General features: G+C 38.9%; 1 protein-coding gene across 1 annotated transcript; it reads right to left on the bottom strand.

Annotated features, from left to right (window-relative positions):
- Positions 1 to 4,142: 4,142 nt before the first annotated feature.
- LOC142181590 (uncharacterized) lies at positions 4,143 to 21,487 on the bottom strand. Its single transcript, XM_075254610.1, has 2 exons — positions 19,575 to 21,487; positions 4,143 to 16,058 (listed from the first exon to the last, which is right to left on the bottom strand). Exon 2 carries the CDS (start codon positions 12,453 to 12,455, stop codon positions 9,930 to 9,932), a length of 2,526 nt encoding a protein of 841 aa, XP_075110711.1. The 5' UTR covers positions 12,456 to 16,058; positions 19,575 to 21,487; the 3' UTR covers positions 4,143 to 9,929.
- Between the last annotated feature and the right edge of the window lie 2,560 nt (positions 21,488 to 24,047).

The raw sequence follows: 24,047 nt of genomic DNA, 5'->3' as shown, positions 1-24,047 counted from the left end.
GGCTATGTTGTAGCTGTTTTTGCTGCTATTTTGGGGTGGAATTTGATGTAGTATTTGGACTGATTTGCAACTGATCTTCGCAGCTGGTGTTGCTGCATTTTTGGAGTGGATATGAGCTCGTTATTGAGTAGTTTGGGGGCTGTTTTGTAGCTAATTTCCACCAAGAAGCAGGGTTGTATTTTAGGTCGTTACTGGGCTATTTTGGGGGTATTTTGGCGATCTGCTTTCAGCATTTCTGGGGCGCTGATTTGGGCCTGCTTTGGAGCTATTTTTCGGCAGCCTTGCAGCAGGTTTTGCTGCGTTTTACTGCTTGTTATGGCTAGATTTTGGAGTGATTTAAGGTAGCTTTAAGAATTGGATTCTGTGTCAGAAAAATAGAGTTTTCACGGCTGATTTTCAGCAGTAACGCATCTGTCTTGGAGCTAATTTGCAGCAACTATGGATCGCTTTGAACCTGACAGAATATTTTCAAGACTAAAATGCGAAGCTGTTCCTACGGACGAAACTCAATTCAAAATCCATCCGCCAGTGACGGACTTCCTAACTGAACTAGGATAGAAATGATGTTTGAAATCGTTGAGAGTCAGTTAATGTCAAATTTGCATACAATAACTTACCAGCAGCATATGAACTACTCCTAGAGCATATCTCTTAACTTTGACGTTACAAATCCAACCAATCAAAAACTCACAACTAACAACAATGTCCTAATTGAGAGCATGAAATGAGTAATTCACATAAAACATCTCATTTTTGAGTCATTTAAACGTTCCAATCAAATTAAAAATATACATTCATGGCACATTAAAGTAACAGAATTCTTAACTTTGGCATATATGAAATAGTTAATTGGAATTCGCCCGATTGTCAATCATTCAACGAAAACATAATACAAGGAATTTAAGAACTGACCTAGCTGAACAATGAAATCACCAACAGGTTGGCCAAATAAAGGCAAAATCGAAACCAAACAGAGCTCAGTACGGTTGCAACAACAACATCGACGATACAGCTATTCCACAGCTCAAGAGCAACTTTTCGAAGCCCAGAAAGAAAGAAATCGAATTTTTCAAATTATTTCTCTTCAAATCTTCATCGGAAATTCCAATTTTCTTTCTATTTTTCTTGGCTTATGATTCTCAGATATGGAATCTCATTTCTTGATTTTAGAACTTGTTTTCAGCTCTATTTTTTTTTCTTTCCCTCTTTGGACTCTTTCCTTTCTATATTGTTCTCTCTAGTGTCTCTTTTGACTCACTCTTGTGTTTCTATCTTCGTCTTTTTTTCTCTATCTATGAACTCCTTAAATAGGCAATGGAGAATGCCCTTTCATTCACAAAATGGCCTTTTAACATTTTAAAAGTTGATTCCACTCAAACCTTATTGAATTAAATTTTTCAATAGTGAAATCTAAACCTTACCACTACTAGAAGCTTCTTTAGTTGGTTAGGTAGATAATCCCTTTTATTAAACAATTCTTAGGCTATCTTTAAAGACTTTCTGATTACTTTCAACCACAGTTGGAATTTGAATCCTTTTAGACAACTAAATCTCCTAAACTTAGTTCAACACCCTCCACGCTCAGCTTCTCAACAAAATGCAAACTTGAAACCAAAATTACACTCAGAACCAGAAGTTATTCTAGTCTATGCTTAATCGACAACCTTCAATGTGATTACAAGCTTGCAAAGAATTTTTCAACAAGAGCTTACAGAAATCAGCAGTAGCTAGCAACCAATTAAAAACTCAAACTCAGTATACTTTGCCCAAAATTTTGATACTACTAGTAAAATGAAGAAAGCATAACAGATCAACACCAATGAATCAGAAATGGAATTAAGCATGATCAGGCTTCAAACCAAGGAGGAAATTTGGACCATGTTATGTAGCCCCAGGGTACAACCAAAATGGAAAATAATAAGAATTCAGTAACTTTTCTCCTCCTTCAACACTTGCCAATTTTTGAAAACGTACTTATTAAGCCAAATATACATTCCAAGAAAGCTAACTAGTACTACCAATTGATTAAACAAGAAAACCAACTTAAGCAATTATCAGGATGGAGCTATCAAGCAGCAAAGGAAAAATGGGCATCTGAACTTTGACAAAGATCACTAATCTCGTGATATCCTAACATGAAGATCCTAAAGCAACATATATAAATGTATATTTAACTACACTAAACATGAAATTAAATATTTGAAGATTAAACTGATCTTGGCAATAATAAGAACAATCCATCAACCTTAAGTTGACCAAATTAAACCGTAGACTGAAAATCACATAGAGAGAACAATTAAACCCGCTTCATGCTCATACTTAACAGAAAAAAATTAGCATATTCCACTTAAGACCCAAGTATATATTTGTCCATGATACAAAAAATCACACTCAAAACCAGATGGAAATCAACGAGGAGCATATAATCCTACCATGTTGAAACACTCTAAGCGTATCCTAAAACACTTACTCAAATGGACTTTCAATTAGCTCGAATGCTCCCCAAATGAATACAATGGAGAAAAGTTGAAGGAAATCAACAATAAAGCAACAGAATGCAGCTGAGACCGCGAACCAATTGGCGAAACTCGACTTGGCAACGGAAATCTCCTATCGACGAACGAACTCAGAACCAAACCTCAATCGAAGTCCCTTTAGAACTTTTCTCCTCTCCCTTTGTCCCGATTTTCTGTCTCTCCCGTGAGTATATGCGTGACTATTCTTGTGAAGAAAATGTGGTCTTGGAGCAGTGTTCTACTGGTTCTTTTCAGGGAGGGGTGGGTCTTGAAGGAGACGAAGCCGAGGGGGTGGGGTGATGGATCTATTGCGGCTGGTCCTCTCTTTAGTGTATTCTAGGTTAATTTAAGAGATGGATCCGGGTCGGATCTGGGGAAAACGGGTTTCGGGTTTTGGATGGGTATGGGAGAATTTGACTTGGGCTTGAAGAATTAAATTAAAACTTGGCCCAATTCCGATTTTCTTATCTTTTATTAATTCTTTCTCTTTTCTTTTCTTCCTTTTTTTCAAAAAATTAAAACTTAAATCCTAAATTAAATTATAAAATCCAAATTAACTTAAAAAATACTAATTAACTCTAAATAATAATTATCACAAATAATTAAATGCCAAATAACAAAATTTTGACATTAAACACTAAAATGTAGAATACGTTATTTTTTGTGATTTGTTTTTTTCATTTTTGTAAAACAACAATTTACTAAAATAACCAAAAAAAATGTAAAATCAAATTCCACGTGTCGATGCTATATTTTTGTATTTTTTATGTATAAATTAAATATACACTCAAAATATGCAAACAATTAGGAAAATCACACATTAATTCCTAAAATAACACATAATTAAAGAAAAGACCTAATTCTGGGAATTATTTTGGAGTAATTCGTATGAGGCAAAATATCACGTGCTCACAGCTGCCCCTCTTTGTCCGGAAACACGAAGGGTTTTCGTGCAAAGATAAAGTGAGCCGATACGAGCGATTTTTGCCTGTTTGAACACTCCGTGGGAAGCATTTTTTGAAAGATTTGACCGAACCTTTGCTTCAAAGGTTTCCTACATATCCTTGGCTATAAAGAAATCAGGTCAATGTAGTTCGGGAAGTTTCGGTAGCTGGGACTACCATAAAGCTGGTTTTACTGTTACTGCTGTTGTTGCTGCTGATACTGCCTAATGTCCTCCTTATTACACCATGACAAAAATGAAGAAGCTAGACTAAGCTATAATTTATTCTTTGCAAAGATTTATTTTCAAACTTGATCTTGTGACCGATGTTGCCTCGTTGACTTGTATTTTCCTTAGAAGTTCCTTTGTGGCTGACTTGAATGGTATTCTTTGAAATGTCTTCCCTTCTTCTCTAGGCGAGCACCTGATTGCTGACCCTTTAAATGTCTTCCTTTGACTATTGTTTCCTTTCCTCTGTTCTCCAGGCGGGCTCCTGATTATTTGAAATTTGAATTGCATTCCCTGGTTCTCCAGGTGGGCTCCTGATTGTTGCGACTCGAAATGTATTCCCTTGTTCTCCAGGTGGGCTCCTGATTTCAACAAAATAGACAAAAGCAAAGAAAAATTTCTGCCCCAGTTTGGTAGATGGGCATATATAATCATGTTACCAAATATCAGTAAGAACTTGAAAGTGGAAACTTGAATTGTACTCCCTTATTCTCCAGGTTGGCGCCTGATTGCTGATACTTGAATTGTTGTTCCTTGTTCTCCAAGTGGACGCCTGATTACTGATACTTTAACTGTTGTTCCTTGTTCTCCAGGTGGACGCCTGATTGTTGATACTTCAACTGTTGTTCCTTGTTCTCCAGGTGGACGCCTGATTGCAACAAAAATAGACAAAACAAAAGAAAGTTTTCTGCCCCAGTTTGGTAGCTGGGCACATCTGTGAGTGTTAAACTGAAGCATATTACCAAATATTAATATGAATTTGAAAGCTAGGTCCCATTTATTCAGGAGGGTCCTGACAACTCTTAACTAAACGACAATTTTAAATCTAAGCTATATCTTTTGAAGGCATGACTTCTGTTAAATCTTGTTATCTAAGCCAGTTTTAAACCATGTTTCATTATCCAGGAGGGTCTTGACAACTCTTATGTGAACTTTGAAATCAACTTATATTCCTTTTGGTGCATATTTGTCCTATATTTACTACTTATGATTGTTTTAGGGTTTAACCTAGGTCCCATTTTCCAGGAGGGTCCTGAAAACTTCAAATTAAATCTTATCCTAGCAATAAAAACTTTGAAGCCAACTTATATTCTTTTGGGGGTACATTTATACTAGATCTTGCTACTCATGCTTGTTTTAAATTTTAAACTAAGTCCCATTTTTCAGGAGGGTCCTGAGAATTTATACGATCAAACCTGCATGGTACTTGCTTCCCTCACAGGGTGCTTCCTGAAACAAATGCCATCTTTGCCCCTATTTCAAATCAAGAAAATCTTGTCAGTTTAAAATGTGGTGGTTAGTTGTGGCATTCTTGTTGGGGAGGGTTTTCTCTTTGCCATGCTTTGCTTCAACAAACTGCCTTGAACCAGCCGAAAGGATTGTTTTGACCCCGTGATTGATCCTTAACTGCAGGATCCCCAACTGTTGTTTTCACTTCTGACCCTTCTGTTTGAACTCGTATATATCCCATGACATTACTGAACCATTCCAACGGTTCCACTTTTGCTTACACCCTATGTCTCATTTTTCATCATATTATCTCCAGCATGTCCTAGCCGTATTTTGCTTTTTGCAATTTTGAATCTTGGTAGTATACTTTGACATTCCTTCCTATTTGTTGGAACAAAGCTAACCTTGGAAGAACTTTAGAGGAGTAAAATTTAACAGCAATGAAATGCGACGATTTTGAGAAATTAAGAATAAAGAAGAAAATCCAAATTTGGATGACTGTTGGAGATAGGAAAAAAAAAGAACTTATCTGAGTGGAGTCACTGGCACCAATAATCATGGTATGCATTTTGAATTAATCAGCCCAGTCTATTTAACCAATCTCTTTTCCAATTGTTTTACTTTGTTCTCCAAGATTTTCACAACCCAATTTTACTTTCCGCCAAATTACGGACCTTGTTCGACTTGCAGTGCCTTTAAGGGTTTTCACCGACAAACCTCTCTCATTTGTTTGTTCCTCAATTCCTTGTCGCCTTATGGTGCCCGCGAAGGTTTTCACCGATAAGACTCTCTCATTTTTATTACTTTTCCTGTTTGGACCAGAGCGTTATTTTGATATGAATCACCTCTATTTGCTCGACTCGGCATTTCTCGAAGATTGATTGAAAGGTCTTTCTTTGGACCGTAATGTGGGCTTTTGGATGAGGTTAGAAAGAAAGGGTATCAAAGGCTCAAAACAATTTGATATGGGTTTAAAATTACAACTCTTGGAATCACATTTCTTATTACAAGTACAATTTCTGCCCCAGTCTCTTGCTTGGGGATCTTTTGATATTTTATTTTACTATGACCGAGCAGTGAGGCTGCCTACGTATCCTTAATAGAAATTAGGTCAAACGTAGTTCACACTAATTTCCTTGTTGTTATACTTTCTCTTTTCACTTATTTTCTTTTCTCTTTTCTCTTTTCTCTTTTTCTTTCTTTTCCCTTTCCTTTTGTTATTGATTCCAAAAGAGAGGTATGAAAGAAACAAATACGGCTCAAAAGGGGAAACAAAGGGTAAAGTGTTTAGATAGCAAAACAAATTGCCTTCGTCATTTCAATCTTCGAAACAATGCCAAATACAAACAATCAACAATTATACCAAAGAAAATCATGCATAATATATCTTTACTGCATCAGAATTGATAGCCATGTCTATGCATTTTCCTTCAATATCTGTTAAACATAAAGCACCATTGGACAATACTCTGGTCACAATGAACGGCCCTTGCCAATTCGGGGTGAACTTGCCTTTTGCTTCAACCTGATGTGGAAGAATACGTTTCAGTACTTGCTGACCCACTTCAAACTTTTAGGGACGCACCCTTTTGTTGTATGCTCTTGCCATTCTTTTTTGATATAACTGGCCATGACACACTACTGCCAATCATTTTTCATCAATCAAATTCAACTGCTCGAAACGGGTTTTGACCCACTCATTATCATCAATTTCAGCCTCAGCAATAATTCAAAGGGACGGGATCTCAACTTCCGCAGGTATCACTGCTTCAGTTCCATATACCAACAAATAAGGAGTTGCACCTACCAAAGTGCGAATAGTAGTGCGATATCCCAACAACACAAATGGTAATTTTTCGTGCCATTGCCTCGAACCTTCTACCATTTTCCGAAGTATCTTCTTTATATTTTTGTTGGCTACCTCGACTGCTCCATTCGACTTGGGCCGATATGGGGTAGAATTGTGATGTGTAATCTTAAACTGTTGACATACCTCTTCCATTAAGTTATTGTTAAGATTAGCACCATTATCTGTGATGATCACCTTTGGGATTCCGAATCGACAGATGATATTTGAGTGAACAAAATCGACCATTGCTTTCTTGGTCACCGATTTGAATGTTTTGGCCTCAACCCACTTGGTGAAATAATCAATGGCTACCAAAATGAACCTGTGCCCGTTGGATGCTGCTGGCTCAATTGGTCCAACGACATCCATGCCCCAAGCGACGAAGGGCCATGATGCCGACATTGTGTGCAATTCCGATGGTGGAGAATGAATCAAATCTCCGTGTATCTGGCACTGATGACATTTAAGCACAAAATTGATACAATCTCGCTCCATGGTAATCCAATAATAGCCTGCTCGGAGAATTTTCTTTGCCAACACATATCTGCTCATATGTGGTCCGTAGACTCCCGAATGTACTTCGGACATGACAATCGTAGCTTGTCTAGCATCTATGCATCTTAAGAATCCAAAGTCTGGTGTTCTCTTATACAAAACTCCTCCACTTAAGAAGAATCCATTTGCCAACCGTCTAATTGTTCTCTTTTGATCCCCTGTGGCTTGCACTGGATATATCCCCATTCTGATGTATTCCTTGATATCGTGGAACCATGGTTCACCATCAAGTTCTTCTTCAATCATGTTACAGTAAGCGTGCTGATCTCGGACTTAAATATGCAGTAGATTGACATAAGCTTTGTCTGGATGGTGCAACATTGATGCCAGGGTAGCCAAAGCATCGGCGACCTCATTATGGACCCTGGGAATATGCCTGAACTTTACTGATCGAACCATTGACAAAGATCATGTAAACATTGTCAGTACGGTATGAGCTTCAAATATCGTGTTTCCCATTCTCCTTGAATTTGGTGTACCAGAAGATCCGAGTTTCCCAAGACCAAGACTTCCTGGACATACATGTCTGCAGCTAGACTTAAACCCAAAATGCATGCTTCGTACTCAGACATATTGTTGGTACAATAGAAACGAAGTTGAGCTATAACAGGATAGTGATGCCCTGTTTCAGAAATAAGCACGGCTCCTATCCCTACTCCTTTCATGTTAGCAGCACCATCAAAGAAGAGTTTCCAGCCTGGTTTTTCAATTTGCTCCAGTTCATCGATATGCATCACTTCTTCATCGGGAAAATAAGTTCTCAATGGCTCGTAATCTTCATCGACGGGGTTTTCGGCCAAATGATTGGCCAATGCTTGGGCTTTCATCGCAGTTCGAGTCACATAGATGATGTCAAACTCTGTGAGCAAGATTTTCCACTTCGCAAGTCTTCATGTCGTCATAGGCTTTTGAAAGATATACTTCAACGGATCCAAGCGCGAAATGAGGTAAGTAGTGTAGGATGACAAATAATGTTTCAATTTCTGAGCCACCCAAGTTAGGGCGCAACATGTCCTTTCCAGATGAGTGTACTTAACCTCATAAGCCATGAACTTCTTGCTAAGATAGTAGATGGCCTATTCCTTTCTGCCGGTGATGTCATGCTGCCCCAGTACACAGCCAAATGAATTTTCTAAGACTGTTAAATAAAGAATCAAAGGTCTTCCTGGTTCTAGTGGAACCAGCACGGGTGGGTTTGACAAGTATCCTTTTATCTTATCAAATGCTTCTTGACACTCATCAGTCCAGCATTCTTCTTTAGCAATTTGAAAATAGGCTCACAAGTTGTCGTGAGCTGAGCAATAAACCTGCTGATGCAGTTCAACCTCCCTAACAGACTCATCACTTCAGTTTTGTTCCTCGGAGGTGGAAATTCTGGGATGGCTTTGATCTTTGATGGGTCCAACTCGATGCCTCGCCAGCTGACTATGAATCCCAACAGCTTTCCGGATGGAACACCAAATGCGCACTTGGCAGGGTTAAGCTTGAGGTTGTACCTGCGAAGTCTCAAGAAGAATTTCCTCAAATCCCCAACGTGGTTGGCCTGATGCTTTGATTTTATGATCACATCATCCACGTATACCTCAATCTCCTTATATATAATATCATGAAATATTGTAGTCATTGCTCTCATGTAAGTTGCCCCGACGTTCTTCAAACCAAATGGCATTACCCGTTAGCAATAAGTTCCCCACGGCGTGATGAATGTCGTCTTTTCTGCATCTTCTTCATCCATTAGAATCTGATGAAACCCAGCGTAGCAATCCACAAAAGATCCTATCTCATGCTTGGCACAATTATCGATCAAAATATGGATATTGGGTAGTGGGAAGTTGTCTTTCGGACTAGCTTTGTTGAGATTGTGGTAATCGACGCATACTCTGATCTTTCCGTCCTTCTTTGGCACAAGTACGACATTAGCCAACCAAACAGGATATCGAGTGACCCGAATGACCTTTGCATCTAACTGCTTGGTGATTTCTTCTTTAATCTTCACACTCATATCAGTTTTGAATTTCCTCAATTTTTGCTTGACGGTAGGAAATACTGGATCGGTGGGCAATTTGTGGACCACTAAATCAATGCTCAAGCCCGGCATGTCGTCATATGACCATGCAAAAACATCTTTGAATTCGATGAGTGCTTTGATTAACTCTTCCCGGATCTTTGGCTCGAGGTGGACACTTATTTTAGTCTCTCGGATATTATCTGTGTCTCCTAAATTGACGGCTTTTGTATCATTCAGGTTGGGTTTGGGTTTTTCTTCGAAGTGAATTAAATCCTTACTAATCTCTTCGAATGCCTCATCTTCATCGTATTCTGATTCGTAATCACAATCTACTTCTCGAACTATTATTTTGGAATCAGATTGATTTTTAAGACTAGGCTGAGGATTCCTTATGCATGACATATCACTAGAGCCGACGTAAAAAGAACTGTACAGAAAAGAAAAGAAAAACAAAAGAAAAACTATCAGGAATGATAAAGAAAGGGAAACTGCATTTCATTGAATGTAACAAGGTTTGCACACTTCAAACAGAATGGAAGATAAAAATCTGGATTACAACCCTGGAATGATCCAGACAAACTGAAGGAAAATCAAAATAAACTACCAAGACTCCCTTCGAATGGGGAGAGGAGTGGCTTTCCAATTATTAAGCTTTGTTTCTGGCCCAACGAATTGAATTTCTGCGTTGCTAGGACCTTCACCGCTTTCCACCATGTTCACACCATCAAACAATTTTTTAAATCTCTCAATTAACTCCTCGTCAGGATTAATCATAGAACTGGGAATTGTTGTTACCGGGCGACTTCTGGTACCGGACTTGACAAATGATTTGGAAAGACGTGGGACTGGCTTTGGAAGGACCCAGGCCTTCTGTTTTAGCTTTCTGGCCTTTCTTATGTCTGCGGCAGTGGGCTTGAATCCCAAACCAAATGTTTCCAAGTTTTCGGGAAGAGACACCGGTTGTATGATGCCTTGCAAAGAAAAGCCCAAACCTTTACCGAGTACAAAACCATTTTTCAACATCTCATAGGCTACCATGACTGATGTGACGGTTATCTTTGGATTTGGGATGTATGTCCCCTCCGGAACATTCTCTACCAACATCGTGTTAGAAACCTGGTAGACCCACGGTCCCTGTTCATCTTCCACTTCAATGACTGGTACAATGGCATTGCTGCGACCACATAAGCTGTCTTCCCCATGCACAACTATTTCTTGTCTATCCCATTCAAATTTGACTACCTGGTGTAATGTTGATGGGACTGCTTTAGCAGCGTGGATCCATGGACGACCCAATAGTAAGTTACATGAAACAGCTATATCCAGTACCTGAAACTCCATTGTGAACTCGACTGGCCCTATTGTCAGCTCCAGCACTATGTCCCCAACCGAATCTTTACCTCCGTCGTCAAATCCCCGCACGCAAATACTGTTCTTATGGATCCTCTCATCTTCTATTTTCAACTTGCTTAGGGTGGAGAGAGGACAGATGTTTGCGCTTGACCCGTTGTCAACCAATACCCGGGTCACCATAGAGTTTTCACATTTTAATGTGAGGTAAAGAGCTTTGTTGTGCTCAATACCTTCTACAGGCAATTCATCATCAGAAAATGTGACTCTGTTTGCTTCGAAGATTTTGTTGGCTATTTTTTCCAAGTGATTCACGGAGATCTTATCGGGAACGTGCGCCTCATTCAAGATCTTCATTAAAGCTTGACGGTGCTCGTCCGAATGGATCAATAATGACAATAGGGAAATTTGAGCGGGCGTCTTTCTTAATTGTTCCACGATAGAGTAGTCATGCAGCTTCATCTTCCTCAAGAATTCTTCTGCTTCTTCTCCAGTTACGGCTTTCTTTATTAGTGCTGGATTATTTTTAGCTCTTCTTAACTCCTCGGGAGTGAAACACCTTCCCGAGCGAGTCAAACCCTGTACTTCACAGATTTCTTCTTTGACTTCCTTCCCTTTGTACATCATCGTTACCCGCTCGTAATTCCATGGAATAGCCTTGCTGTTGATTATTGGTAATTGGATTACTGGCTTGATAATAACCCAATCTGCGCGGGCTCCTTCCACGATTATGATGGATTTGCTGGCCGCTCCTGGTACAATCACCTTTACCCCTTCCTGTTTCGTCGCAACTTTGCTTAAAGACCCCTTCGCTACTGCCATAGATAGCTCAACACTCTTTTTGATCTGCTTGAGCACCAACTTCTCATCTACTGATTGTTCGTTTGTCCTGACTCCACTGGACTGAATCATCATGACGGTCTGTGATGGCTTCTTCGGTTCCCCCTCCGCATGCACTATTTCGATCATATTTGCCTCCTGATGGGCTGGCATCGGATTCCTGTTAATATTGGGTGCTTCAGGAGCTTGAACTTCAATTCTGTTGATATCAATCAACTCCTGTATCGCACTTTTCAAGTGCCAGCACTTTTCTGTATCATGACCCGGGGTACCAGAATAATACTCACAGCTAATAGTATAGTCAAGATTCTTTGGAGGAGGATTTGGCAGTTTGGACTGTATCGGCATATCTAGCTGTTTTAGCCTGTGGAACAAACTAGTGTAGGATTCTCCCAACGGAGTAAATGTTTTCTTTTTCTGCAACCTTTCACCCTTGAGTGCTTGACTCGGCCTGAAACTTGGTCCGGGAGTGTTTTGGTAGGCTCGTGAATGTGGATAAGTATTTGGTAGGACAGGAGCACGCCATTGAGTGTGGGCAGGAGGTTGGTTGTATGCTTGTGCATGGTGGACGGAAAAATGAGGTTCTGGTGGGGGATAGTAGTGTTGGGGTGGATTGTGGTGATAAGTTTGTTGGTGGGGTCGAGGTTGATTGTAGTGGTAAGGTGAACCTCTGGAGCCGGACCAAGTTCCTGAATCAACCATTGCCGCTTCCTCTCTTTTCTTCTTTCCAATCCCTCCTATGCTGCCCTGAATAGCCTGAGTAGTCGCTTTGATAGCCGAATAGCTCATGATTTTATTCGACTTGAGGCCTTCTTCTACCATGCCCCCCATCTTTACTACTTCGTTGAATGACTTTCCCACAGCTGAGACCAAATGTCCATAGTAAGTAGGTTCCAAAGCCTGTAGGAAGTAATCTACCATCTCACTTTCCTTCATTAGGGGATCTACTCTTGCTGCTTGCTCCCTTCATCGGAAACTATATTCTCTGAAGCTTTCATTGTGCTTCTTCTCAAGTTTAGTCAAGGACAGTCAATCTGGAATGATCTCAAGATTGTATTGGAAGTGACAAGCAAAGGCTTGCGCCAGATCATCCCATGTGTACCATCTCCCATGGTCTTGGCGGGTATACCATTCCAATGCTGATCCACTCAAACTCTGACTGAAGTAAGCCATTAACAATTCGTCTTTTCCTCCAGCTCCCCTCATCTTGCTGCAAAAACCCCTCAAGTGGGCTACTGGATCACCGTGCCCGTTGTATAGATCGAACTTGGGCATCTTGAAACCTGCCGGTAATTGCACATATGGGAACAGACATAGGTCCTTGTAGGCCACGCTGACTTGCCCTCCTAACCCCCGCATGTCTCTGAATGATTGTTCTAAGCTTTTAACTTTCCTAAACATCTCCTCATGTTCGGTATTTTTGACTGGTTTATCCGCTTCTATCGGGAGGTCAAAGTAAGGAGTATAGGAATGGGTTTCTGGAGCTTTGAAAGTGGGTTCCGAGGAGTAGTATTGGTTGTCTTGGGCCTGGAACATAGGCTCGCTAGGAGATTTGTGGAGTGTAGCTGGTGGAGGTGCTACGAAGATAAGAGTTACTGGTGGATGAGGGTATGGAATTGGTTTAGGGGGTGTAGATTGTGGTGTATGAGAAGTGGTGCCTCGGTAGTGCTGGTAAATGGGAAAGCTCGGTGATAGATCGGTGGCAGGATGATCCTGAGTTTGAGCCGTTAGTGGGGTGGAAGCAGGGTTAGCAGGGTAAGCTGGGGGTGATTGTCCTTTAGACCAGGTCTGATACATCTCGGCCATCTGTTGCTTAAGTTTGATCATCTCCTCTCTCATTTTACTAACGTCCAACTCCTCTACCTCAACACTTGTGTCGACATCCGGGATAGACATGATTTCTGGTATTGGTCCTTTTGATCTGGTTTGGTAATGATAATGTGCCAGTATACTCTAGATAAACTAACTGCTTGAATTCTCTAGCAAAACAACAAACTTGTTAGTTTTGAGAGTTTAACACATATGCAATTACACGTTGGGATGCAATGCACCTAGGCGATTAACCATTTTCTATCATGTATTTGCTCGGTTGCTTGTGTCATCCCAGCTTTTCCTGACCTTTACCTTTTATTGTCGCCTATCTTTTATTTCCCTCCCCTTTTCATTTTATTCTTTTCTTTTGGTTGTGGTCGAATCTTATAAAGATTGCCTACGTATCATGACCCTGCATGAATCAGACCGAGCGTAGTTCTGGTAGAAACAATTATTAATAATTTCATTTATTTCTGACAAACGAAACAATACAAAGACAGAAATGACATTACATTTGGACAACATTTTAAGAAAATGGTTTAAAAGACTCGACACGGACTCAAACATGACTATTATACAAGAAGTTCCAACAACTATGACCACGCTTCACTCCACAATCTTTTGCTTTTGATTACTGGAACATCTGCTCACGGTGGGGCTTAACCCGGCTGACCTCCTAGTGTACGGTACATTCTTTCTAACTCCATCGCAAGATGACGGGCAAAAGTAGGTGCATGCTTTAGAAACCTTCCATAATTCATCCCTTGGCAGTTTACATAACTTTGAGAGGTGTAAACAGCCAAATCATGGATTTGTGCTCTGAAATCTTGGAGATTTTGGTCTTGGTTTTTCAATCGCTGTTGGCGAGTGGTGGCTATATCTCTTATGTGGTATTCGCGATCTAAAGCTGACTCCAATTGAGCTCGAAGTCTGGCCTGATCGAGTCTTGCCTGTGCTCTTTCCCTATCAATATCTGCGTGTTGATGTTCTCTATTGTACCTTCTCATTTCTTCTAACTGTGCATGGAGTTGAGCTTCTGAATGTATCCAATGGTCCTTCTCTCTCTTGAATTGAACCATTTCTTCTTCACATCTCAATGCTTGGCGTTCCTTACTAGATTTGGCCTCCTCATTTAACTGTATGATTTTCTCATTAGCTTTGTCTAACGCCTTTTCAGTTTTTGTCAAGATGGAGTCATAATCTTGCATTTTTTCCATCAGACTGGCAATGATTTTCTGATCTTTCCAACTTCTCACTGGCGCTTCAGAGGCTTTCTTCATCTGTTGAAACTGAGCGCGGAGAGTTTTGTTCTGGCTAATCAGACTCTTCTTTTCACCTTCTGCTTCTTGTGCTTGTAAGTCTCTCTCCAAATTGAGGTTCCTCAGGCTTTCTTCTAAGGCACGAATAGTTGCTTTGTACCCCTTCTCCTTTTCACCCCAAGCCAACCATTCTTGGATTTTGTCATCAAAGGCTTGAACATGCGGTCTTTTTACGGGCCTTCTAGGATCAGGTTCTGGTGCATCATCCACACGAGATCTTTTCTCAAACCACCTAGCATAACCCGGATTTATCTCACCTTTTGCAGGATTTGGAACTTGGGTATCATCTTTCAAGTATCGATAACCATTCCAAATCTGCTGGATTAAAGCCTCAGGGAGAGTAGCTTCGGGGTGTAGTTCGATCACTTGCACACTCAAATCTTCATCATCAGGCACTACTTGGTATCTTCCTAGTTGTCCTAAAACTCTCTGTGGTGCATACGGTTGGACGCTTCTTAAACCTAACAGCAACAAATAACTCTTCAAGGTTGACATGTGTATCACCTCTCTTACCGGGAGCCATCCTAAAGTCCACTCAATTTGACTTGCCATTAAAGATCTTAAGTGGGATATCCAGGCTTCCACCCCTTCTGGAGATTTATAATCTTTTATTCTTTCTTCATAACTCTTGATGAAATTGTCCTTGCTTGGACCATACTGTATGAACTTGGGGTGATGTCAAAGATGTTCAGTCAACCATATTTGCAACAAAATATTGCAACCTTCGAAGAATTTTGCACCGGATTTACACAAAGTCAACGCCCGATAAATGTCTGAGAGAATGATCGGGGCAAGAGTGTGATGTTCTTTGGTAGTGAGGACTTGTACGACTCTGGCTATGCGAATATCAATCGTCCGCTCTTTGTTTGGGAAGACCATGATTCCCAGAAAAGCCACCATGAAAGCGAAGCAACGGTGAATCTGCCAGGTGTCCTTGTTTTGTTTGTTAGTGAGGCCCTTTTCATGAATTTCAAATCCATCCGGCCTTCCGAACCTTGAATATAGGAAGTTGAAGGAACAACACCCTTTGACAACGTTGCTTTTTCTGATTTGATTACTGATATTTAGAAGACCAAAGAATCGGTGTACTGAGGGAGCCTTTGGGAATATAAGATTCTGGTTTCTCAAATCTCTGTCAAAACCGAAATATCCAGCTATTTCTTCTAATGTGGTAGTAAGCTCGAAATCAGAGAAGCGAAAGACATTATGAACAGGGTCCCAAAAAGTCACTAGCGCCGTAATCAAATCATCGTGTGGTTTAACTTTCATAATATCTGTGAGAGCTCCCAAATACTTAATGACTCATTTCTGACCATCTCCTCCTAACTCATGCCACCACATCTGAAGCCGAAATAGAAACTCATCTACATCTGTGAACGGTGGGTTTTGGATGGTGCTCATTTTGTACCTGTGAGTGATTTAGATTTTAAAAACCCAAAATCAAGACTCATTTTGAAAAAATCATTAATATTTCTAAAAAAATTCGTATATAAAAAAAACACTTCGATGAAGAAGATTTAAAGGCTGTGTTTACTAGCCGACAAATTTTTATTTTTATTTTTATTTGAAAAAACAAAACGACCAAAGGCGGTTGTTCTTGTAAAAACAGCCTTCCAGCGCCCTTTTGGGGACATTCTGCATATTTTGGACAAGAATGGTATAGCCTTACTTATAACAAAACGATATTTTTGTACCCACATTTTTTATTTATTTATTATCTAATTATTTTATTTTTTTTATTTTTTTAATTAAATTAGTTGGGCCCGATGTGGGTTGCCTACGTGTCTCACATCCGGCGAGAATCAAACTTACGTAGTTCGTAATAATAAAACTATTTTTAAAAGAAACACAACATTTCCTTTTTTTTTAAAATTTCGACAGAATTTCAAAATATTTTGGAAATTGCTTTTTTTTTCGAAAACAACCAATTTTCTTTCTCGGTTCTCACATTGATTTTCCTTTTCTAACTTTTTCCTATAAGCTGGTCAATATGCAAATCCGAAATAAATGAATGCACAAGTAGCAAATAAGATGCATCAGGATGGTCTTTTTATTTCGGGTACACCTGTCCTAGACAGACCCAACCCCTGTGTTGAGTCTCCGAAGTCAAATGCACATGATGCAAACAAACGTTCTTACTAGGGCTCCGGCATGAAGCTGAGTTATTCTAAGTGTAAAACCTGGGGTATACTGTTTTGGACCTGGCTTACCCAAGCGGACAGCTTGAGCCGAAGTTGGGGCAACATACCTGGAGCACGAAAGTCTACCCGGCCCAGTTACTTGGCCCAACTTCGCTCTATTTGGTATGACTTCTAACAGAAAGGTGGGCCACGCGCACGTGTGCACCATAAATTCAGAAGACTCAGAAAGAAGAAGGGTTTCGTAACAGTTTATATATACAGTTCAGATAATATCAAAGCGGTAAAAAGCAAAATTTCGCATATTAAGCATAAACATGTGAATAAAACTATATAAAAATAAAGCCAAATATAACAATTATTCTAAGCTTAAATTCTGGAACCCTGAACCAGAGATTCTGGGTTTGTTCCCCAGTGGAGTCGCTAGAGCTGTCACACCTCCTTTTTTACTCTACACCCCGTAAAGGGTGTAAGGGAGTTTTTTCCAATTTAAAGTGACAATCGAAACGAGATTTATTTATTTAAAATTCAGAGTCGCCACTTGGAATAATTTATGGTGTCCCAAGTCACCGGTTCAAATTCCGAATCGAGGAAAAGGATTGACTCTATTTAACAGTCCGCGAACCAGAAATCCGAGTAAGGAATTTTGTTAACCTAGGAGAAGGTGTTAGGCACTCCCGACTTCCGTGGTTCTAGCACGGTCGCTTTGATTATACTTGGCTTGACTAAATTTTTTAATTACTGATTTTAGAACCTATGTGAATTTACCTTTTACCGCATTTTAAATTAAGAAAATTATCCTTAAATGGGTCACGCGTACGTGTACCCATTTTTGGCGCGTCAAGAATCATGTCACGCGAACGTGTCCACAATTAATAATGTTTTATTATTATTAAGAAATTTTGGCCAAAGGTGCGCGAACGCATACTCTGATTTTATTTTTAGAATCATAATTATGTCATGCGAACATGTACGCAACCACGATATTTTATTAAGATTAAGATTGTTTTGCCCAACGTTGCGCGAATGCATACATTGGTCTTAATTATGGAACCCGTAATCATGTTGCATAAAGTGCACCCGCGATCAGCGACATATTTTATCTAACGTTGTTGAGATTTGAATTTGGGCCACATAAATGCACACCTGAGTTTAGGAAGGTAATTTTTGATATAGCGTGCCTAAAACAAGCTACGATTTTCATGAATTAATTATTTCCTAAGTTTAGGATTGTTGTAAGTTCAAACAAATCAACTAAAATAACTTTGTCATCAACCCTTTTAACTTATGTAGTGTCCAAATCAAATCAAATTAACAAGCGTAATTTCAGAATATGATTAGCAAAGAAGGTAACATGATGACAGAAAAACTGATCCTTTCTATTTACTATATTGAACAAGCTTGTACTACAAACCTTTTTACCGTACTTTCTTCATATATTCATGGAGTATTTCATTGTCATGGAGTAAAAATATAAAACACCAATTCAAGAAACTATTATGAAGAAATTTGACTAACAAAACACTCCAAGGCCACGAAATAGACTAATCAAGCATTTCTTAAATAACAAGAATGAGAGAATATGAAAAAATAAGCCGTAAGAGGTGGACATTGATTGCTGGAAATTTATTTAGATGCAAGAACTTCTGGTGATGCAACGATACAAGGAATTCGGGTAGTTTTGATTTTTCTCCAATCAAAAGGCGAAACACGGAACTTCTAATGGAACAGAATCGGTCAACCACAAACTTAACAACGACCTTGAACCAAAACCTAGAACAAACCAAAACTTAAAAGATTAAGAACTTGGATTGAGTCAAGTTATTGGTGGTATTAAATGGCCACAATAGGTGGTTAACGGGTGGTCTTGGGGGGGCTGTGTTGTAGCTGTTTTTGCTGCTATTTTGGGGTGGAATTTAATGTAGTATTTGGACTGATTTGCAACTGATCTTCGCAGCTGGTGTTGCTGCATTTTTGGAGTGGATATGAGCTCGTTATTGAGTAGTTTGGGGGCTGTTTTGTAGCTAATTTTCACCAAGAAGAAGGGTTGTATTTTAGGTCGTTACTGGGCTATTTTGGGGGTATTTTGGCGATCTGCTTTCAGCATTTCTGGGGCGCAGATTTGGGCCTGCTTTGGATTTGTTTTTCGGCAGCCTTGCAGCGGGTTTTGCTGCGTTTTACTGCTTGTTATGGCTAGATTTTGGAGTGATTTAAGGTAGCTTTAAGAATTGGATTCCGTGGCGGAAAAATGGAGTTTTCACGGCTGTTTTTCAGCAGTAATGCATCTGTCTTGGAGCTAATTTTCCGCAACTATGGATCGCTTTGAACCTGACAGAATATTTTCAAGACTAAAATGCGAAGCTGTTCCTACGGATGAAACTCAATTCAAAATCCATCCGCCAGTGACGAACTACCTTACTGAACTAGGATAGAAATGATGTTTGAAATCGTTGAGAGTCAGTTAATGTCAAATTTGCATACAATAACTTACCAGCAGCATATGAACTACTCCTAGAGCATATCTCTTAGCTTTGACGTTACAAATCCAACCAATCAAAAACTCACAACTAACAACAATGTCCTAATTGAGAGCATGAAATGAGTAATTCACATAAAACATCTCATTTTTGAGTCATTTAAACGTTCCAATCAAATTAAAAATATACATTCATGGCACATTAAAGTAACAGAATTCTTAACTTTGGCATATATGAAATAGTTAATTGGAATTCGCCCGATTGTCAATCATTCAACGAAAACATAATACAAGGAATTTAAGAACTGACCTAGCTGAACAGTGAAATCACCAACAGGTTGGCCAAATAAAGGCGAAATCGAAACCAAACAGAGCTCAGTACGGTTGCAGCAACAACAGCGACGATATAGCTATTCCACAGCTCAAGAGCAACTTTTCGAAGCCCAGAAAGAAAAAAATCGAATTTTTCAAATTATTTCTCTTCAAATCTTCATCGGAAATTCCAATTTTCTTTCTATTTTTCTTGGCTTATGATTCTCAGATATGGAATCTCATTTCTTGAATTTTAGAACTTGTTTTCAGCTCTCTTTTTTTTTCTTTCCCTCTTTGGACTCTTTACTTTCTATATTGTTCTCTCTGGTGTCTATTTTGACTCTCTCTTGTGTTTCTATCTTCGTCTTTTTTTCTCTATCTATGAACTCCTTAAATAGGCAATGGAGAATGCCCTTTCATTCACAAAATGGCCTTTCATCATTTTAAAAGTTGATTCCACTCAAACCTTATTGAATTAAATTTTTCAATAGTGAAATCTAAACCCTACCACTACTAGAAGCTTCTTTAGTTGGTTAGGTAGATAATCCCTTTTATTAAACAATTCTTAGGCTATCTTTAAAAACTTTCTGATTACTTTTAACCACAGTTGGAATTTGAATCCTTTTAGATAACTAAATCTCCTAAACTTAGTTCAACACCCTCTACACTCAGCTTCTCAACAAAATGCAAATTTGAAACCAAAATTACACTCAGAACCAGAAGTTATTCTAGTATATGCTTAATCGACAACCTTCAATGTGATTACAAGCTTGCAAAGAATTTTTCAACAAGAGCTTACAGAAATCAGCAGTAGCTAGTAACCAATTAAAAACTCAAACGCAATATAATTTGTCCAAAATTTTAATACTACTAGTAAAATGAAGAAAGCATAACAGATCAACGCCAACGAATCGGAAATGGAATTAAGCATGATCAGGCTTCAAACCAAGGAGGAAATTTGGACCATGTTATATAGCCCCAGGGTACAACCAAAATGGAAAATAATAAGAATTCAGTAACTTTTCTCCTCCTTCAACACTTGCCAATTTTTGAAAACGTACTTATTAAGCCAAATATACATTCTAAGAAAGCTAACCAGTACTACCAATTGATCAAACAAGAAAACCAACCCAAGCAATTATCAGGATGGAGCTATCAAGCAGCAAAGGGAAAATGGGCATCTGAACTTTGACAAAGAGCACTAATCTCATGATATCCTAACATGAAGATCCTAAAGCAACATATATAAATGTATATTTAACTACACTAAACATGAAATTAAATCTTTGAAGATTAAACTGATCTTGGCAATAATAAGAACAATCCATCAACCTTAAGTTGACCAAATTAAACCGTGGACTGAAAATCACATAGAGAGAACAATTAAACCCGCTTCATGCTCATACTTAACAGAAAAAAATTAGCGTATTCCACTTAAGACCCAAGTATATATATGTCCATGATACAAAAAATCACACTCAAAACCAGATGGAAATCAACGAGGAGCATATAATCCTACCATGTTGAAACACTCTAAGCGTATCCTAAAACACTTACTCAAATGAACTTTCAATTAGCTCGAATGCTCCCCAAATGAATACAATGGAGAAAAGTTGAAGGAAATCAACAATAAAGCAACAGAATGCAGCTGAGACCGCGAACCAATTGGCGAAACTCGACTTGGCAACGGAAATCTCCTATCGACGAACGAACTCAGAACCAAACCTCAATGGAAGTCCCTTTAGAACTTTTCTCCTCTCCCTTTGTCCCGATTTTCTGTCTCTCCCGTAAGTATATGCGTGACTGTTCTTGTGAAGAAAATGTGGTCTTGGAGCAGTGTTCTACTGTGTCTTTTCAGGGAGGGGTGGGTCTTGAAGGAGACGAAGCCGAGGGGGTGGGGTGATGGGTCTATTGCGGCTGCTCCTCTCTTTAGTGTATTCTAAGTTAATTTAAGAGATGGATCCGGGTCGGATCTGGGGAAAACGGGTTACGGGTTTTGGATGGGTATGGGAGAATTTCACTTGGGCTTGAAGAATTAAATTAAAACTTGGCCCAATTCCGATTTTCTTATCTTTTATTAATTCTTTCTCTTTTCTTTTCTTCCTTTTTTCAAAAAATTAAAACTAAAATCCTAAATTAAATTATAAAATCCAAATTAACTTAAAAAATACTAATTAACTCTAAATAATAATTATCACAAATAATTAAATACCAAATCACAAAATTTTGACATTAAACACTAAAATGCAGAATACGTTATTTTTTGTGATTTGTTTTTTTCATTTTTGTAAAACAACAATTTACTAAAATAACCAAAAAAATGTAAAATCAAATTCCACATGTCGATGCTATATTTTTGTATTTTTTATGTATAAATTAAATATACACTCAAAATATGCAAAAAATCAGGAAAATCACACATTAATTCCTAAAATAACACATAATTAAAGAAAAGACCTAATTCTGGGAATTATTTTAGAGTAATTCGTATGAGGCAAAAAATCACGTGCTCACAGAAGAAACGAAAAGGAAAGAAAAAGATTTATCAGAAATAGTTTATTGTCTCCATTGCTTATTAATCATGTCAAACTACTAAGTACTACTTTGAAAAACAGATATGATTGTCGTGCAAATCAAAATCAAAATCAAAATAATAAAAAATGGGAAGAATTACGCAATAGATCACTCCATAAGGTGACCTTGCAGTATTTTAGCCCAATTATAAGTTTGCAAATGTGTAGCTAAATATAGATAAACTCATATCCGAATTATTTTTCCTTTTTTATTCTCCAAATCTTCCGGCGTGAAAGATCCTTGAGTTTCCATCTCCTTTTTTCCTCAAGTTTATACATATCTATCACATCTATAAAAATGCAAAAACAGACACGAAAACCTAAAATTTCTTCTTCTTCTTCAATGCAAATCTTATTAAATTTTAAATATGATTTTGTGAGAAATTTGGAGTGAGTATTATTTGAACTTATTAGAAATAGTCTAAGTATGTTGTATTAAAGGTGTTTATCGGGCGGGCTGGGACAGGTTGAACGGGGAAAACCCCAGCCCGTTCGGTTAGCGGGCGGGTTGGTTAATGGGCTGGGAAAACGGGCTCTTGGCGGGTTGGGAAATTTCGGGTTTTTTAGGGCCCGTACGGGTTCGGGCTTAGCGGATTCGGGTGGGCCGGGCTCCAGTTATTTTTTTTAAATGAAATTTTATTTTTCTTATTCAATGTTATTGATAGTTAAGTATTTGCAAACTTTTAAGGGTTAGAATTAAACTTTAAAGTTTAAAGTTCGGAAAAGATCCAAAAATATCCCTAAACTATGGTATATAGCTCATTTTTATCCTCCGATAGTAAACTGGGCCAAAAATATCCTCTCCATTAGCACAATGGGCCACTAATGTCCTTCAACCTAACAGCCCTCCACACAAGCCACTTTAATCCTACATGGCATCCATGTAGCTGTGACATGACAGCCACATAAGCAGGCAGCCTTCTAAACCCGCTCCGACACCCATTTCCAAAGAAAGATCTGGCCGTAACCCCAACTCCAAACTCCATTTCATAACAAAAACCAAATTTCTTCCTAGACCCAATCTCCCTTCAAAATTTCTGCTCCAAAGCAGTCGTCGAAACAGTTCGGCAACTTTGAAGCACTATTTTTCAGCCATGAAAACAGCATATCCCATTTTTCAGCCATGAAAATGCAACTTTGAAGCACCATTTTCCTCACTTTAGCGCCTCCATTTTCACCGCCAAAGCAGCCCTCTTCTCTGTCCAAAAACGATCCCCAAAATAGCCGTCGAAATAGCTGTGTTGCTGCTGAAAAAACCAGCCATGAAAGCCACCATTTTCTCCTCCAAAAAGCTACTCACCTCTAGCCCATTTCAGCCATGAATTTGTGCACTTTTAGCTCTAAAAACTCTGGTGAAAATGCAGCAAACTTCAGTCACAAAACATCACCAAATTCAGCAACGAAACAGGCACGAAACACCCCAAAAAATGTAGCAAAACAAGCTGTGAAATCAGCACCATTAAAGCACCAAAAACACCACAAAATGACCCAAAATGGCAGCTAAGAAACGCTGCTCAACCTCATTCCAAAACTACAAGAAACCAGCCGTAAAACCTCACTTAAAAGTTAAAACCACCCAAAAAACGCGAAGAAAATAACATCCCTTTCTTGTGCAAAAACACCAACTCCAAAGGTTGAGTTTCAGGCCATCGTCGGAAATGGGTTTCGGAGCAGGTTTAGAAGGCTGCCCGCTTATGTGGCTGCCATGTCACAGCTACGTGGATGCCATGTAGGATTAAAATGGCTTGTGTGGAGGGCTGTTAGGTTGAAGGATATTTGTGGCTCATTGTGCTAACGGGGAGGATATTTTTGGCCCAGTTTACTAATGGAGGACAAAAGTGAGCTATATACCATAGTTTAGGGATATTTTTGGACCTTTTCCGTTTAAAGTTTGAAGT

The sequence above is a fragment of the Nicotiana tabacum genome, chromosome 6, assembly GCF_000715075.1.
Source record: "Nicotiana tabacum cultivar K326 chromosome 6, ASM71507v2, whole genome shotgun sequence".
NCBI lineage: Eukaryota > Viridiplantae > Streptophyta > Magnoliopsida > Solanales > Solanaceae > Nicotiana > Nicotiana tabacum.
The sequence above is the reverse complement of the archived record's forward strand: the minus strand, read 5'-3'. Positions and strand labels throughout refer to the sequence as shown.

Bases quoted from the DNA above. Each gene is read 5' to 3' on its own strand.
- LOC142181590 (XM_075254610.1), bottom strand. From the start codon at position 12,455: ATGAAGGAAAGTGAGATGGTAGATTACTTCCTACAGGCTTTGGAACCT.